This window comes from Molossus molossus, unplaced genomic scaffold (genome assembly GCF_014108415.1).
Source record: "Molossus molossus isolate mMolMol1 unplaced genomic scaffold, mMolMol1.p scaffold_m16_p_7, whole genome shotgun sequence".
NCBI lineage: Eukaryota > Metazoa > Chordata > Mammalia > Chiroptera > Molossidae > Molossus > Molossus molossus.
In genome coordinates this window covers 25477669-25494596 of record NW_023425401.1, presented here as the reverse complement: position 1 = coordinate 25494596, position 16928 = coordinate 25477669, and the positions used below count along the sequence as shown (strand labels likewise).

At 34.3% G+C, this 16928-nt stretch overlaps 1 protein-coding gene across 1 annotated transcript in view; it reads right to left on the bottom strand.

Annotated features, from left to right (window-relative positions):
• VWDE (von Willebrand factor D and EGF domains) overlaps positions 1 to 16928 on the bottom strand; it is a 120177-nt gene that overhangs the window by 45556 nt on the left and 57693 nt on the right. The window contains exons 4-12 of the mRNA XM_036247431.1: positions 15530 to 15595; positions 11185 to 11432; positions 10572 to 10661; positions 8441 to 8585; positions 7640 to 7857; positions 7327 to 7400; positions 4983 to 5253; positions 3024 to 3232; positions 1927 to 2873 (exon numbers count right to left, since the gene is read on the bottom strand). Of these exons, the coding sequence (XP_036103324.1) occupies positions 1927 to 2873; positions 3024 to 3232; positions 4983 to 5253; positions 7327 to 7400; positions 7640 to 7857; positions 8441 to 8585; positions 10572 to 10661; positions 11185 to 11432; positions 15530 to 15595 (2268 nt within the window). The remainder of the gene's footprint in view (positions 1 to 1926; positions 2874 to 3023; positions 3233 to 4982; positions 5254 to 7326; positions 7401 to 7639; positions 7858 to 8440; positions 8586 to 10571; positions 10662 to 11184; positions 11433 to 15529; positions 15596 to 16928) is intronic.

Here is a 16928-nt window from a genome sequence, read left to right as displayed (position 1 = left end):
TGTAATTAATCTTGACATCAATGAAGGGCTAGTATTAAGAAATTACTACTGTAATGGCCTGTAATTTGGTTTTACCATAGAGATGGGTTATAGGAAAATACGTTTGTAATAAAATAATGTAGTGTATTAAAATTTTTTGAATCATTAATTTAAGCTTTTGCAAGAGTTGTCAAAATTTACGTATGCTACCATTCTAGTATTATTGATATTTTTGTGTTATTGCTATTTTACATGGTACCATAATCTTAGATGTACTTCTCAGTCATAGAAGAAAAAATTTCTTCTAGCAGTCAAAATTAATTGACCTTTATATGGTTATATCTCTGGTCTTGGTAAGATCATATATTATCTATATAAAGTAAGGTCTGGTTTCAAAATACATAAATACAGTATATAAAAGTAATATAGTATTTTGTCTAAGTACTGGCAAAATTCAAGCAAATATAACTTTACTAGCAATAAGATATAAAATCATAAGTTTTTTGTACTCAGAGCTCTAAAAATATTTACGAAATTCTTAAAATGTTAGTTTATTCTTTTATATATTCAACAAAGGACTACTGAGCAACTTTTATTTTTCTGGTGTTGTTCCAGCTATAGAGGATATAGTAATGAACAAAACCAAGTTCTTGCCTTCATGTAATTTACATTCTAATATGGGAATACAAGACATAAGTGAAAAAATAAAAATAAAGTGTATTACATAAATCTATTAAAATTAAAGTGCATTACATTCATGTCTATGGAGAAGGAAGTCAGTCATGAAGATGTGTGGTGGAAGAAAGCTGCAGTTAGAGGGATCTGCTAGTCCAAAGGTCCTGAGGTAGGAAAAGGCTTGACTGTCCTCTTTGATAAATAGCCAACAGCCACTTGAGAGCACTGGAGAGCAGTGAGTTATGGAGAGAATGGTAGATTTGGTGAGAGAGAAGCCTCAGATTATGTAGGATCTTCTTGGCCACGGTAGGGATTGTGGATTTTACTGGGAAGGAGATGGAGAGCCATTCGAGGGATTTAAGCAGAGGAGCAACATGATCTGACTTATTTCAAAGGGACCACTTTAGCTGCTGAATGGAGAATAAACTTTGAGAGAATATATAATAATCCAGGTAGAAGATAATGGTGACTTAGGCTGAATTTGTAGCAGGGAAAGAGAGAAAAGTTGTTTGAAGCTAGAGCTGGATTGGCTAATGAATTTGTTAATGAATTAACTAATGGATAAACTTGAGGATGAAACATGAGGCATAAGAGAAAAAGAAAAGTCAGAACTATAAATTTTTAATGTGAACAATTGGAGGAATGAAGTTTGCATTTACTGAGAGAGAAAAGTCTGCAGCCAGAAAACGGCAGGACTGTGGCGGTGGGAGGAGTGTCAGGAGCTACCGGTTTACTGGTTGATGGAATCAAATTGACTTTAAAAACTTCTTTCTCTAATATAGTGGGAGAAAATAGCTCCATGTAGATGGGTTAGAGAGAAAAATTCAGCAAGTTAGTATAATTAGCAAAATATTATAAACACAATGCTTAAAAATACTAAATTTGAGTTCTAGAAAAATGTATTATCTGCCAATAGAGGGACCAGCTGTGTGCAAGTCCCCGAGGTCAAGAGAACCTGGCATTTTCAGGGACTAGCACAGAGACCAAAGTGGCTGGAAGGGAACGAGTGAGGGCGATAACAGTACGGGATGAGTTTGGACAGATGTTGTGTATCAGATCACATTGTGCCTTATAAGCTATTATAAGTGCTTCAGCTTTTACTCTGAATAAGACGCGACACTTGTAGAAAATCAATAATGTATTATTTAACATAATTTGCTTTCCCCTATATTATCTGAACAACCCTGCTAAAAGTACTGAAGGTAAAGAAGAACAAGGATATTTTCATAATCAAATAACATTCACAATATCGCAGTGGAGAGTATTACTTACCCTGTGAATCACTGCAGTCATAGGACCTAAAGCCTGGGGAACATATGCACCCCCAGTGCATACACTGCCCATTGCCACTGCAAAAATTGGGGCATTTCAATACCAAGAGAATGTCTTCAATTGATTTGCCGTATTCTTCTGTGTTATAGTTCGCCTCTTCCAAAATCCTCCTTTCACATTCATTTTCTAAAAGGGCCACACCTGCTTCTGCCCAGCTAAGATCATCTTTTAGGAGAACATCCTTAACACACATAGCTATAACACTGCCCAGTGTCTTGCCAAGAAAGGTGAGGCAATGCTTTCCTATGCTGGAGTTGGCTAGAGTCTGCTGGCACAGTGCCAACGTGCTGTACTCTGTGAGGCCAGAGGGTGTGGGCCACGTGGGAACCAACTCTTGTGGGATATCCTCAGTATGGTCCTCGGGGAAAAAATAAGTAAATTCTTCCAGCTTACTCTGGCTGAGACTTTGGAAAGCAAACAAAGGAAGGAACTCATAAAAGTTTTCCCGTTTCCATCTGTTTTGGCTGTGGCTAACCTGGTCCCGTGAGTGTGTCCTATTGTCCAACGTTTTTGGTGCATCTTGTTTCTCATTCTCAGGATATTTTTGTAAATTTAAGTCCAGTTTGGTTAGGTTCACCGGATTTTCTTCTTGAGAAAAGTAATTCCAATTATTTTCTTCTTGAGATGTTTGTTTGCTTATCCCTCTGAGAAGAGCTTCTGGATTAATATATTTAGAGGTGATATCTAGTTCTGGTATTAAGGAAGAGAATTTAACATGTGTGAGGTCTTTGCAGTTTGAAACCGTGTCTGATTGAGAAACACTGTCCAGCTGGTTAGAAGATGGATACAGTGAAGTGGTGTCCAAGGAGCAGCTGCAATAGGATTGCTTTCCAGGTGATGGCAGAGAAGTTGGCATTATGTCAAACATGTTTTTTCCGGGCAAAATCCTTCCAGATGGAAAACAAGAAAGAACAGTAATTTGGACAAAAACATTTTCCCCTCAGTAAGGTATTGCACAAAAAGCAGAATATTGAGTCAACACTCATTTTAAGTCAAATATTAGTACAATAACAAGTGAGAATAATTTACTTTCTTACCTCCATTCATTAATAAAAGCAACACAATTATTAAAAGTTTGATCAATTTCGATCCCATTTTTGTCATGGAAATCATTTTCGGGGTTTTCATCAAAGGTGCCACAAAGTCCTAAGGTGTTTCTGTAATCTAAACTAGGGGCCCTGATTGTTAAACTCATGCCCCATTCACCAAGATCGGCACGGATAAACGCTCCAGAAGAAAACCAGATCTGAAATACAGAAATGAGTCATTTAGAATAATATTCAATATAGATTAAGAAAAAAGTAGTCTTTAAAAAGTAAGAAACAAATTCATTTATTTTCTCAATATAAAAGGAAAATAAAATATTGATTATCCTTAGGCTACACTTTTTTGTTTTAATACCATATGTCAAAATAATGGGTTTTGCATTTTGCGGTCTTGAAATTTGATCTCCACCTTGATCCTTTTATTGAGATATTTTGTTCAAACATCTTTCTTTAAATAAATTAAAGAAAGTGAGACATTTTATACAATTAAAGCCGCTATACATGTTGAAAATAATGTTTACCAAGTGATGCCTCTGATAGTAATTATTTGATATTGACTTAGACTGCCGAGTAATTGATTTACATATATAAATGTAATTCCAGAAGGGTACACATTCCTAATCAGCATTCTCTTGCTGCCAGTAGGCAGATAGAATTGGGAGCCAAATTATAATCAGAATGTTGCTTGGGGAGTTGGGCAGGAGAGCAGGGGTTTGTTGAATCATCCTGATAGTCTGCGTCATCCTCCCAGGAGTATCGCACTCCAGACCAGGGACTTGGGTGTACATGTTGAGAACCCCTCTCTTATAAAAATCATTGAAAACACACCACGTGTGCTGCTCCCCTGACTCTACTTTTTCTTTTAATTTTTTTAGATTTGAAAATTGCATTTTTTATTTTTAGAAAAAATGGTAAGTGTTCACAGAAAATTATTTTTAAAAGCAAGCCAGTGTCATATCATTACTCAATCTGAGGTAGCTAATGTTAGGATCTTGGTGCATATTCTTTGAAAACCTCTCCTGTATTTCATTAATTTATTTTCCTGTCAATAAATACACAGCTACTCCAAAATTTTCATGACTACAAAGCGTTCACTATATGACATTGCTATATTTACAGTTTTGGTTAAACTCTCTTATTCATCACTGATTAATTGTAACTTTTCCCTCTTAAAAGGAGAGATACAATGAACATCGCTGGTGTTGTGCACGTCCTTAATTATTTTATTATGATATGTTTTCAGAAGTAAAATTTCTTGAAAATTGATATGTATAAGTGTATATATGATCTCTGGAAAGTTATACTACTTATTCTTGCCAATATTGTATGCGAAATGTATGCTCTGCATTTCTTTGATTATAATAAAGTTGAAGTTTTTATATTTTCATTGGTTATTTGAACTTGGGCATATTTATCAATTTTATTTCCCTTATGAATTGCCTGTTTATATTATTTACTCATTTTGATTGGAGTGCTGAGCATACATAAGTAATGCATGTTAATGACTATGTAATTTTTCATGTTTCTTGATTTTCTAATCTATTCCATGTATCTACCAGCCTATTCCTGAGGCAGATCCATCTGTATTCATTTCAAAAATTGACTAGCTATTCCTGAATATTTAGTCTTAATTATATACTTCATATCTATCTAAAAGCCATTATTAGGCACTGCCCAAAATATTTTTAAAATATCTACCAAGTTATCATATTGAAATCTTAAATAAGAAAGTTTAGATTTGACAGTTTTAACTATTATTGTCTGTGTGTGGCAAATGAAAAAAATTTTACTTCAAAATCAGTGTTAATCTAAATATTGTTTTCTTGAAAAGTAAAAATCCCTAATGTTGAAAATTATAGTTTTTAATTTAATAGAGATAAAAAGAAATTCAGAATAAATCCAAAATCTGTAGAGAAATGAAAAAATACTTTAAATTATAATCATACATACTGTGACTTTTCTTCCTAAGTAAGATTCACTTATCCTGATATTACTGGTGTTATCTTGGCTCTTTAGAAACAAATAGGGCTGTGATTCCTGTAGCTGACCACCGCACATATCAAAAGTAACCACATCACCGTCTTCTTTGGCAACAAAGCCGCAGTTACATGACACAGGATGGTGAAGGCTTCCACAGTGCCATTGTCGTACATGGACTTCAAAATCGCGTGATGTGCTCTTATAAAGCACAAATGTTCCAGTCTTGAAATTATCATATGCCCTATCATTAGCAAAAGTCAATTGCATTAAGAATTAGTATAAAGTATTACAACAGTATGTTATAAACCAAAAATGTGTGCTAAATGTATTTATATGCATTCAGTATACTTTGTTGCAAGAATGAAAAACACCTATATTTCTGATAGGTTTAGATATCATGATCATTTTTCGTAGGGCACTGAAGGAAACAAGTAGTGATAACACCCAGTCTCTCTCGCTATTCTTCTACCCTTACAGCCCTTCTGTCAGTCCCTGCTTCTAGCATCTCTTTCCACCCCGCTTTACTTTTCTTCATAACCCGGTCTTCTCAGATACGCCTTATTAACTGTGTGTATCTCTTCACCTATACAGAGGTAAGTTCCATGAGGGCAAGGCAGCGGTTCTCAACCTGTGGGTCGTGACCCCTTTGGGGGCCAAACGACCCTTTCACAGCGGTCGCCTAAGACATAACAGTAGCAAAATTACAGTTATGAAGTAGCAACAAAATTAATTTTATGGTTGGAGGTCTCCACAACGTGAGGAACTGTATTAAAGGGTCACGGCATTAGGAAGGTTGAGAACCACTATGTCTGTCTGTCTGTCTTATCACTGCCATACCCCCCACCACTTAGAACATGATTTGTCACTTAGTTTTTGCACAATTAATCTTGTTGGATTATAATGGATTAAATTAGTCACCACTACGATTTCCTGAGGTTTCTCAAGTAAAACATCTAAGTTTTTAATTATTACCATAAAGGATTCTTGCGTGTGGAATCAGTTTCTACAACTTTTCATACTTGTTCAAACTTTTGGAGTATCATTCGTTATTGGAGAGGATCTGCATCTGCACTAATATTGAATAATTTTACTGACAATGCTCACATTGTTATTTTTTAAAAGAATAAATTATTTTGCATCATGAAGAAAAGTTTGAGTCAACAATGAAGTATTCATATCATTTTCTTTAGGAACATCTTTTTTTTTTTAAATTTTTTATCCTCACCCGAAAACATTTTTTCGATATTTTGTTCAGATAGAGTGGGAGGAAGAGAGAGAGAGAAACATCGCTGTGAAAGGGACACATCGAGTGGTTGCCACCTACACGACCCAACCAGGGCCAGGGACAAACTGCAACTGAGGTACGTGCCCTTAGCGGGGACCGAACCCGGGTCTCTTCGGACCGCAGGCCGATGCTCTAACTGCTGAGCCAAACTGGCCCGGGCTCTTTAGGAACATCTTAAAATCATTAATTCCCCAGAACACTATAACTGAATGTAAATCTTTTGCAGATGTTAGTGGTAAGATAGCTTACGTTTCTTTGGTCATTTTGTCCATTTTACTTTAAGTCCCAGAGGCAGCTATCCAGGTATTCGTGATGACTACAGTAGATTTTCCCCTGAGTATTCTAGCCATGTATTGAAGTGAGATTTTTAAAAAATTATCATGTATTAGTTAAACCATCCTACCTTAAACCTTAAAAATCATTTCAGGTCCTGGCCAGTTTGGCTTAGCGGTTAGAGCATCAGTCTGTGGTCTGGAGAGACCCGGGTTCGGTTCCTGCTAAGGTCATGTACCTTGGTAGCAGTTTGTCTCCGGCCCTGGTTGGTCGTGCGGGTGGCAGCCACTCGATATGTCCCTTTCATGTCGATGTTTCTCTCTCTCTCTCTCTTCCTCTCTCTCCCTCCCACTCTATCTGTACAAAAAAAGATGGAAAAGTGTCCTCAGGTGAGGATAAAAAAAAAAAAATCATTTCAGTATCACACGGAAATGCAATACAGTATATATATATTGCTAGGGCAAAATAATATTATTTAAAATAAATAGTCAAGATAAAATGATTGTATTTGTAAGAATCTTCATTTTAAAATTCGACTTCACAACTAATTCATATATTTACTAAGAACTAGATTTCAAAGAAAAAGCATTCTACATAAATAAATTAGTATTTTGAAATAAGCCAGTAATGTCCATATCTGCCTTTCTTTTGTATCTTTCTGTGAGTAGGACTAATGAATAATAACATACTATGATGTTTTTTAAAAAATCCCAAAGAAACACAAACTATTAAAAGAAAAAACTTTGAGGAAATTACCTGCCATCAAATGTAATTATATGTGGGTCAGTAAATGAATAGCAGTAAGCAGTTGGGACATCCTTTACTCTGATCTTAAAAGCAAAAATATTTTCAATAAATGTTATTATTAATTGTTATTTAGTATGTATAATAGATCACTTAGAAATCTCAGAAAATTTTAAATTATGTTATCAGTTATTAAAAATAAGGTCATTTAAAAATTAAAATAACATTTTAAAATTTTGAAATGAAAAGTTTTCAAGGTATAGTAATAAAATATACATAGCATTTTTAAAGCTTCAGTTATGAAAGTACTTTTGTGATTTGTCACCTGGATGCTGTCTGGAATGTAACTGTTCCACAGGAAATCCTCATTAACTACAGGTTCCACTGTAATGTCTGTAATTCTATTTCCATCGCGAGAAAAGTCTGTTACAGCAGTGTAGTACACAAGAGCCTGGCTACAGGTTCCGTTAGCACAGGACGAAGTCTGGGGAAGGTCCACATGACAGGAAGACAGGGCCAAATTTAACCCTAGCTGTTCTTTACCTATGTTATAAAAAAATACATTGAGCATTTTTCTGAGGGTATATATCAACCAAAGCATGTAATCAGTTGATTAACATGGAACATTACATTGAGAGATTATTCTTAAATTGCTTTTCCTTACTTAAAATATATGGTTATAATTTTTGTTTAAATAAAAGCAAAACTGTTGAACTCTTAGCTTGAACTTTTAGCATAACTTATCACCCCTTACTCATAGATATGATTTGGGAAATCTTAATATTTTTTCTGAAAACAAAGCAAAGAGTAAACAGGAGGTGAGAAAAAGGAGGAGAAGGAAGAGAAGAAAAAAGGAAGAGGTAGTGGAGAAAGGGGGAGGAGGAGGAAGAGGTGGATATTGTTAATTATTTTTTTAATTTTTACTTTGACCCCAGAGGGATAAATGTGGATTGCTCTGGCAATCATAAATTTGCTTCAGAATTATTAATATGATTGAGCTATAACTTGATGTAAACATGCAACAGAATGAATTAATATGAGTACACTTTAGTGATTTTTCTAGTGGAAAAAGCATTTGTTACTATTTTAAATCTAATCATAAAATGGAATGAATTTAGCATATTACCTTGATTGACCGTCTTCAGTTTTAGTGAGATTTTGCATTCCGGATCAAGCTCACTGAATTTAGAACAAACAACAGGAATTGTGCTCTCTATCCTCAACTGGTATGCTCTTCCATCTTCTGATATAGTGCTCAATTCAGGTTTTAACTGGTTCGAGAAAATATGTAAACCAGTCATGTAGAAGTAGAATTTATTCCTATGATATAATAATTTTGAAAGGGTGTTTTTTTCTCAACAGGGTATATTTTGCTAAATTAACTGGTAGTAGTAACTAAAGCACGGGAATTTTTTAATTACACAAGATCAATTAAACCCAAACCCTGAAAAACAAACATCAGCAGCACACCGAAGAATACATGGAATTGCTGTACTGCTCTGAGTTTGGTTATTTGGTTGTCCAGTACATGGTAGTCAGTCGGGCTGGAGCCTGACTTAGTGTTGGTTCTGTGGTGGGCACGGGGGAATGGAGGAGACAGAGATTCCTACATCCTTCCACACACTGGTAGATTAATATTATCCCTAATATAAATTTGAAATCTAAGTATTTTTAACACATAAATCAAAACATTACTGTCACTTAAAATATCTCAACCTTCAGCTTATTTCTCAGCCTCTGCTTTCCAGAGTTGAAGATACTGAGTACTGCAATCTAGGACTGGTCCTATAGTTCAATACGCGAATCCTTTTTTGAGGCAGGAAGGTTTTATGAAGTCTTGGTTCTTGGCTAGCTTTCAAAACAGATGGTTCTTAGTACCAAATACTCTCAGTGTTTACCTAATCAGAAACAGTCACTGGAGGCTGCTTGTCCTCATAATCTACTGAGTTCTCACCAAAGTAGATCCAAAGGTTCCATGTTCCCAAGGTCTGAGCTCTATTTCCCCTCTCACTCTGGCGATGCTGTGCTGCTAGAATAGCTCATCAGTTCTTTTATTTTTATTTTTTTACATTATTACCTTTATTTATTTTAAATTTTATTTTTGTTACAGATGTTTCTCCTTTTTTACCCCATTGATACCCTCCTCCCCATCCCCCCGCCCCATCCCCGGCTTTGTTGTCCATGTCCATTGGTCATGCGTACATGCATATAAGTTCTGTGGTTTATCTCTTTCCTCCCCCCACCACCTCCTCTCCTGAGGGTTGTCAGTCTGTACCTGACTTCCATGTCTCTGGGTCTACCCTATTCCTCAGACTGTTATGTTCATTATATTCCATAAATAAGTGAGATCATGTGGTATTTATCTTTTTCTGCTTGGCTTGTTTCACTTAGGATAATACTTTCCAGGTCTTTCCATGTCGTCTCAAAGGATAAGAGATCTTTCTTCCTTACAGCTGCATGGTACTTCATTGCTTATATCTACCACATCTTTTTTATCCATTCGTCTACTGATGGACACTTGGGCTGTTTCCAGATCTTAGCTATTGTAAATAGTGCTGCTATGAACATGGAGGTACATATATTCTTTCTGATTGTTGTTTCAGGCTTCTTAGGGTATATTCCTAGAAGTGGGATCACTGGGTCAAATGACAATTCAATTTTAATTTTTTGAGATAACACCATAGTGTTTTCCATAGTGGCTGCACCAGTCTGCATTCCCACCAGGAGTGTACCAGAGTCCCCTTTTCTCCACACCCTCGCCAACACTTGTTGTTTGATGATTTGTTGATGGTGGCCATGAACCTCTATGCTACCAGCAGTGACCATAAATATTGCCTGTTTAGAGAGTGCAATTTTTAAGATTCATAAAGTCCATATTTTTGGGCCAATTTTACTCTAGCCAGAGGCTGTAGTACTTGACCCTGGTGTCTGTTTTCCAAAATGCGTAATAACTAAATATTGATCTTCTAACTTTTATTTACACAATGGAATAAATTATGAGTATAGGACATGTGGTTTATTTTAATTTGAGCTATTTCTGAAAAAAAAAATGCAAGTACATTTCAACTTTAATTCATTAACAGGGGCCCTCAAACTTTGCTGTGCATTCAAATTATTGGTTTTTTTTTTTAAATACAGGCTCTTTGGTCCCAACATCAGTCTGTGAAGAGGTTCTATAACCAGCATCCACAAATCACAGTATGCAAAACACAGTTCCAAAGGATTAATTTTTCTGATCCATCCCCACTGCTACATACCTTAATGCCTGCAAAAAATTCTTGGCTTTCAATGGCTAAACTTTTTACATGTGGTTTCTTCAAGAAAAATATGGAAGCCATGCAGAATATCTATAAATACAGTTAACACATAATCATTTGGCAATAACATCATGAAGAAAATATGTGTAAATTATTATATTTATGAACTTAATTTTAATTTTTGGTAGATGACAATTAAGAGATAATTAAAAGCCTGCTTAAAATTGAGAAAAATTCCATCTTTATAAAATATTCAAACCTCAATAGAATTAAAGTGTTGTAGACTTTGTTTTTAAGATATATTGAAAAGTGGATAATAAGTGATATCATCATTGAAAAAAAGAAAATATTATTTCTAGAATAAAAGTATATCATTTTAAGACCAGAAAGAGACATTAAGTTACAAGGTTTCATCAATAATAATCAGCAAATTGCTAGAAGCAGATACTCATAGTTACCACTGGAGTTGGACAATTACCAAGGAAAAAAGAAAAAGTAAAACATTAGTGCTTTATATTATGGGAACAAACATTATTTTTAGGATATGATTTAAAAATCCAGTTTGGCAAGTTAATACATCATGAAAAGAAAAGAAAACCCAAACTGAACATACCCTATCTCCGAGTCTGAGATTTATGCCATCCAGTTCTAGAAGAGAGTAGGCCCGAACTGTGGTCTCTTGCTTCAGCTCCTCTTTGACTTCTTGAGAAGAAAGCCTAGACCAAGCTATGATAAATCCCACTGAGTTGTTTGTAGGGGGAACATCAAAAGCACACCTACAGAAAACCCGGGACTCAATCAGCTCCACCACAACCTCTGGCCTTCCTGGAGGTGGTGGTGTCAATGAAGCAGACAGCTGACCTGATGGGAGAAAATGCATAATTTGTAGTTGGACGTCTTTAAAAAATGGAGACCAGCTTAAGGGAAAAGCTCACAAAGACTGTATCTGAGGGATTTATATTAAGAGAAAATAAAATACATTTTTAAAAATAATTAATATCTAGCAGTCAGCAAAGTAGCACATTCTTATTTTGATCCATAATAACATAAATACTGATAGCAGAGAAATTCATCAGCTAATCAAGCTTATATTAATGTATTTTGAAAAGTTTAGCTCTTGAATAAAGAAGTGAATTTACCTTCTATTCATCTATTACCTTTTCTAAAAGATAGGATGAACAAAAAATTATGGTATTCTACATTTTAATTTCTTGTTATAAGGAAAAATAGTTACTATAATGTAAAATCAAATGACTTGTTATTTTACTCTTATAATTTACTCTTGTAACTCAACATGTCACTCCTCTGGGTTGAAAGAACTGTTCCTTACGGGAGTGATTATACTGTCTTCGTGAAATATACCAGTGTTGAAAAATAGTCTTATTCTTTTCATTTTTCTGAGGTTAAAAATGATTGAAGATTCCTCCAGGAACTCAGAGAGATTTTATAATTTTTATCTGTGAACATTTGCAAGATTAAACCTGGGAATCTAAATGTTCCTAAATAAGTTTTAAAATTTGATTTGTTGTTTTAGAAAACAGAACAAATATCTGAGTGACAAATTTAAAAATAAGATTTTTTTATATGTCCTAAAATGTACAGACTTTTTCTATGGTATACATAGTAATTTTTTGATAATTAATATATTAATTTTCAGTCTTATAATACAGATTTTGAAAAATTCCTAGAAACCGCCCTGACCAGTTTGGCTCAGCGGTTAGAGCGTCGGCCTGCGTTCCGGAGAGACCCGGGTTCGGTTCCCGCTAAGGGCACGTACTTCGGTTGCAGTTTGTCCCCGGCCCTGGTTGGTCGTGCGGGTGGCAGCCACTCGATGTGTCCCTTCACGTCGATGTTTCTCTCTCTCTCCCTTCCTCTCTCTCCCTCCCACTCTATCTGTACAAAAATGGAAAAATATCCTCGGGTGAGGATAAAAAAAAAAAAAAAGAAAAATTCCTAGAAACCTTAACCTAAATGTGGGGAAGGAACCTTAGTACTTTCAAATATTTTAAAATGTTATTTTGTTATATATCTGATTATAAAACCCCAATAACAAATCAGTTGTTTTCAAATTAATCTAAATAATAAATATTTTGCTAAACATTTTAAACATGAGGCCAAACCATCATATTAAGACTTGAAGGAAATAATAGACTACTAATGAGTATGTATTGATTTTTTTAAAAAATGTATCTGAGCCTTGGCCTGTTTGGCTCAGTGGACCAATGAGTAGTGGGTTTGATTCCAGCCAAGGGCACGTATCTCAGTTGCAGTTTGTCCCTGTCCCTGATTGGGGTCATGTGGGAGGCAACCAGTAGATGTGTCCTTCTTATGTTGATGTTTCTCTCTCTTTCCCTTTCTCTCCCTCCCACTTTAACTGAAGATAAAGAGAAAAATATCCTTGGGTGAGGATTAAAGTAAACAAACAAACAAACAAACTAACTAACTAACTAAAAAACATATCTGAGTAAAAACTATCTTAAATAAACTAAGAAAAAGTTGAATTTATTTTTAAACAGAAAAACTATCTATAGGCCCTGGCCGGTTTGGCTCAGCGGTTACAGCATCGGCCTGCAGTCCAGAGAGACCCGGGTTTGATTCCTGCTAAGGGCACGTACCTTGGTTGCAGTTTGTCCCTGGCCCTGGTTGGGTCGTGTGGGTGGCAGCCACTCGATGTGTTCCTTTTGCGTCAAAATTTCTCTCTCTCGCTTCCTCCCACTCTATCTGAACAAAATATGGAAAAATGTCCTCGGGTGAGGATTAAAAAAAAAAAAAAAATAAAAATAATTGTTAGGAATAAGAAATATAAATCAAGAAAAAAGTAAGTAATTTATAAAAATTAAATGTTTTGAATTAATATTTTAAATAGCATTAACTATCTGGGTGAGCTGATCATTGCTTGAAACAATGCAAATCAAAGAAAATTTGTTAAAAAAAAGTTAAAGTTTTCAAAAATGACATGTAAATTATTTCTGCTTGAAAAGCACAATTCATAGACAGCAGTATGATGATTACCAGAGGGCAAGGGGGCAGGTAGGAGAGGGTAAAGGGAGGATAAAAGGTGATGCAAGGTGATTTGCCTTGGGATGGTAAACACACAGTACAATATACAGATGATGTATTATAGAATTATACCCCTGAAACCTATATCATTTTATTGACCAGTGTCACCCCTATAAATTCAATAAAAAAAGAAAAGCACAATTATTACTGCCTTGTCAATTCTACTATTAGCATATGCTAAATATGTTACTATAGTCTCTATTTTATCATAAAGCTATATCTGTTGACTTTCGATAATTTTATGCAAGTGTTACTTGCCCAAGCTATGTATGATTTTGAATAGCATTTATTTTAGTTAATTGCATAAACATTCTGAATAGCATAACAAGTAGCTTAAATTTATTGCTTAGTCAAGGAAGAAAAGTGATTTTACTACAATATATATGTATGATAAAGATAATCCAAACCTATTATGCAGAATAGCCAAACAATTATACACTATAGTTAAAATTACTATTATTAGAAATATTATTTTATTCTATTAAGAACTTAAATCACAGGGTCTAATTTCACTGAGAATTTCAGATGAAATACTAGAAAAGGAGACTGAAAATCCTTTTACAGCTAGAATAGGGCACAGAAAAGCAAGTCAGTATTTATTTTGAGGATTATGATAGCAATATTATTTAAAGACAAATCATATTTGATTTTTAGGTATGGTATCTAAGTATTATATAATCTATTCTAATTTGTTTTATGTCATTATGGCTTATTTCACCATAAAATATTTTTGTTAATTATATGTCAACAATCCCACATTCATTTAGAATATTACATCTGGCCAACAGTTTCCAGGAAAAGTCTCATGTTTCAATTAATAATTTTTATTTCTGCCCATCCTTTAGGAAGATGTCATTAATTTTATTAGACAATCTATTTAGAGTCATTTGTCTTAAGGAATATTATAGCAGGGGGTTTCATGATATTTGACATAACTTTAAAAATTTTAACTAAGAAAATGAAAAGTACAGATTATAAAGAGGAGAAAAATTATGACCACCATGAACACTTTTGGTGTTTATCTTTCAAGACTTATATGGTACAAATGCAATCATTCCCAGAAGACAAAAATGAGATTGTGGTGCATAACCTGATTTCTTATTTTCAATATACCATGAATGTCTACTAATATCAAAGAATGTAGTCTTGCATTTATATTGTTTACAGAATATTTTATCATTATGGTACATCAAAAATATTGAATCAACCAGCAGTTATTGAATAGTTGCAGCTGTTTTATATTGTTAGAAAAATGGTGCCCTGGTGGGTTTGGCTCAGTCTCTGGTTAGATGACCACTCTTCAGACCTGTGGACCAAAGAGTCTCTGGTTAGATTCCCAGTCAAGGGCACATATCTGGGTTGCAGATTCTATCCCTGACCCCAGTCGGGGTCGTGTGGGAGGCCAATCCATGTGTCTCTCACATCGATATTTCTCTCTCCCTTCCTCCCTCCAACTCTATCCAACTCTATTTAAAAGTCAAAAAAATATCCTTGGGTAAGGATTTAAAAAAAAAGAAAAAGAAAAATGCTGTTGTAAAAGTTGTACCTGCATGCTTCTTTAAACATATCTCTAAAAGAGATTTTTGGAAGTCAAAATGCTATGGACAAATGCATGTGGATTTTTAAGACTGTTGAAATAAATTGCCAAATTTTCTCATAAAATGACTCTACCAATATACACACATCTGTAGGGTATGAACATGCCCAATTCTGTACCTTTCTGATTCCAACGCTATTTCTTAAAGGTATGATAAAGTGACTTTTATTTTTGATATCCATTGGACTGGGGTTGTAAAATGTTAGCATAATTCAACATCTAAAATAAGTCACAGAACCTAAAAGCCTGTTGAAATTATTAGTTTATAAATACATTATTAAAAATAAAATCTGATACTTACGAACACAGTCACCTTCAACTTCGATTTCATCAGAGCTGCATGGGTGTGATTTTGCATCAGAAATAGCTGCAAAAGGTTGAGGTTTTTATATTATTCAGTTGAGCATGAAGATATAAATATATTTATATATGTGATTGATATATCTGAGATGACAACTCTTCAGAGAAGTATGTTTCAGTGCAGATTAAAATTTATTTGTTTTCTTTTTTCATAAGTTGTTTTTCCTTTTTCAGGATGAGATCAAATAGAGATAACTTGGGACGTATTTTGAAACAATTATAACTCATATCTTTTTTTCTAAATTTTAGTCTGCATTAAGTAATGAAACATTACAAACTTCAGAAATTGGGTATCAGTTCCTTGGGAATTGCCTTCCCATAATCATGTTTGGGATTACAGAAATGAGTCAACAGCTGTCATGGTGATACTTATAAATCCAATGCCAATGTTGGTTTATTTCTGGACTGTCTATTGCTTTCCATTGATCTATATGTCTATCTTGATGCTAACATAACAGTTTGTAGATTTCTTTAACTTTAAAATAAGTCTCAAAGTCAGATAGTGTAAATTGTCCAACTTTTTTCCTTGTCAAAGTAATCTGAGGATTATAGGTACTTTCTATTTTTATATAAATTTTAGAATGAACTTATCAGTTTCCACACACACACACACACACACACACACACAAGGCTTGCTAGTGTGGTGAAGGCCTGGGGGGGGGGGGTCAGTGGGGGAAAGGGGGAGGGATATCTGTAATACTTTCATCAATAAAGATAAATCTTTTAAAATGCTTGCTGGAATATTGATTAGGACTGTTTTAGAACTATAAATCAATTTGAAGAGAGTTAACATCTTAACATTTGAGTCTTCTGATTTCATGAATATGGTTTATTGCTCCATTATTTTAGGATTTCTATGATTCCTGTTAGCAAAATTTTATTGTTTTAACTTTATAGTTCTTGTACATTTTTTCATATTTATTGTTAAGTATTGCATATATACTTAATAATAATTGTACTATTATTGGTATTTTGATGAAATTTCTGATTTTCTTATTGCTAGTATAAAGAAATATAAATGATTTTATATGCTGACCTTTTTCTTTCAGCATTGCTAAACTCACTTAATAGCTCCAGTAACTATTTTGTAGATTCCATTGAATTTTCTGACTAGATGATTAAATCATTTGCATTTATATTCTTGAGGGATATTGTTTCATACTTTTCTTTTCTTGCAAGGTCTATATCTGGTTTTAGTTTCAGAATAATGCTAGCCTGATGGAAGTTTAGAAGGAGTCACTCTTCTTTATTTTTCTGGAAGAACTGTATAAAATTGGTATTATTTTCTTCTTAAATGTTTAGAAGATTTCCCAAGCCATCTATCTAGGCTTGGTGGGGTG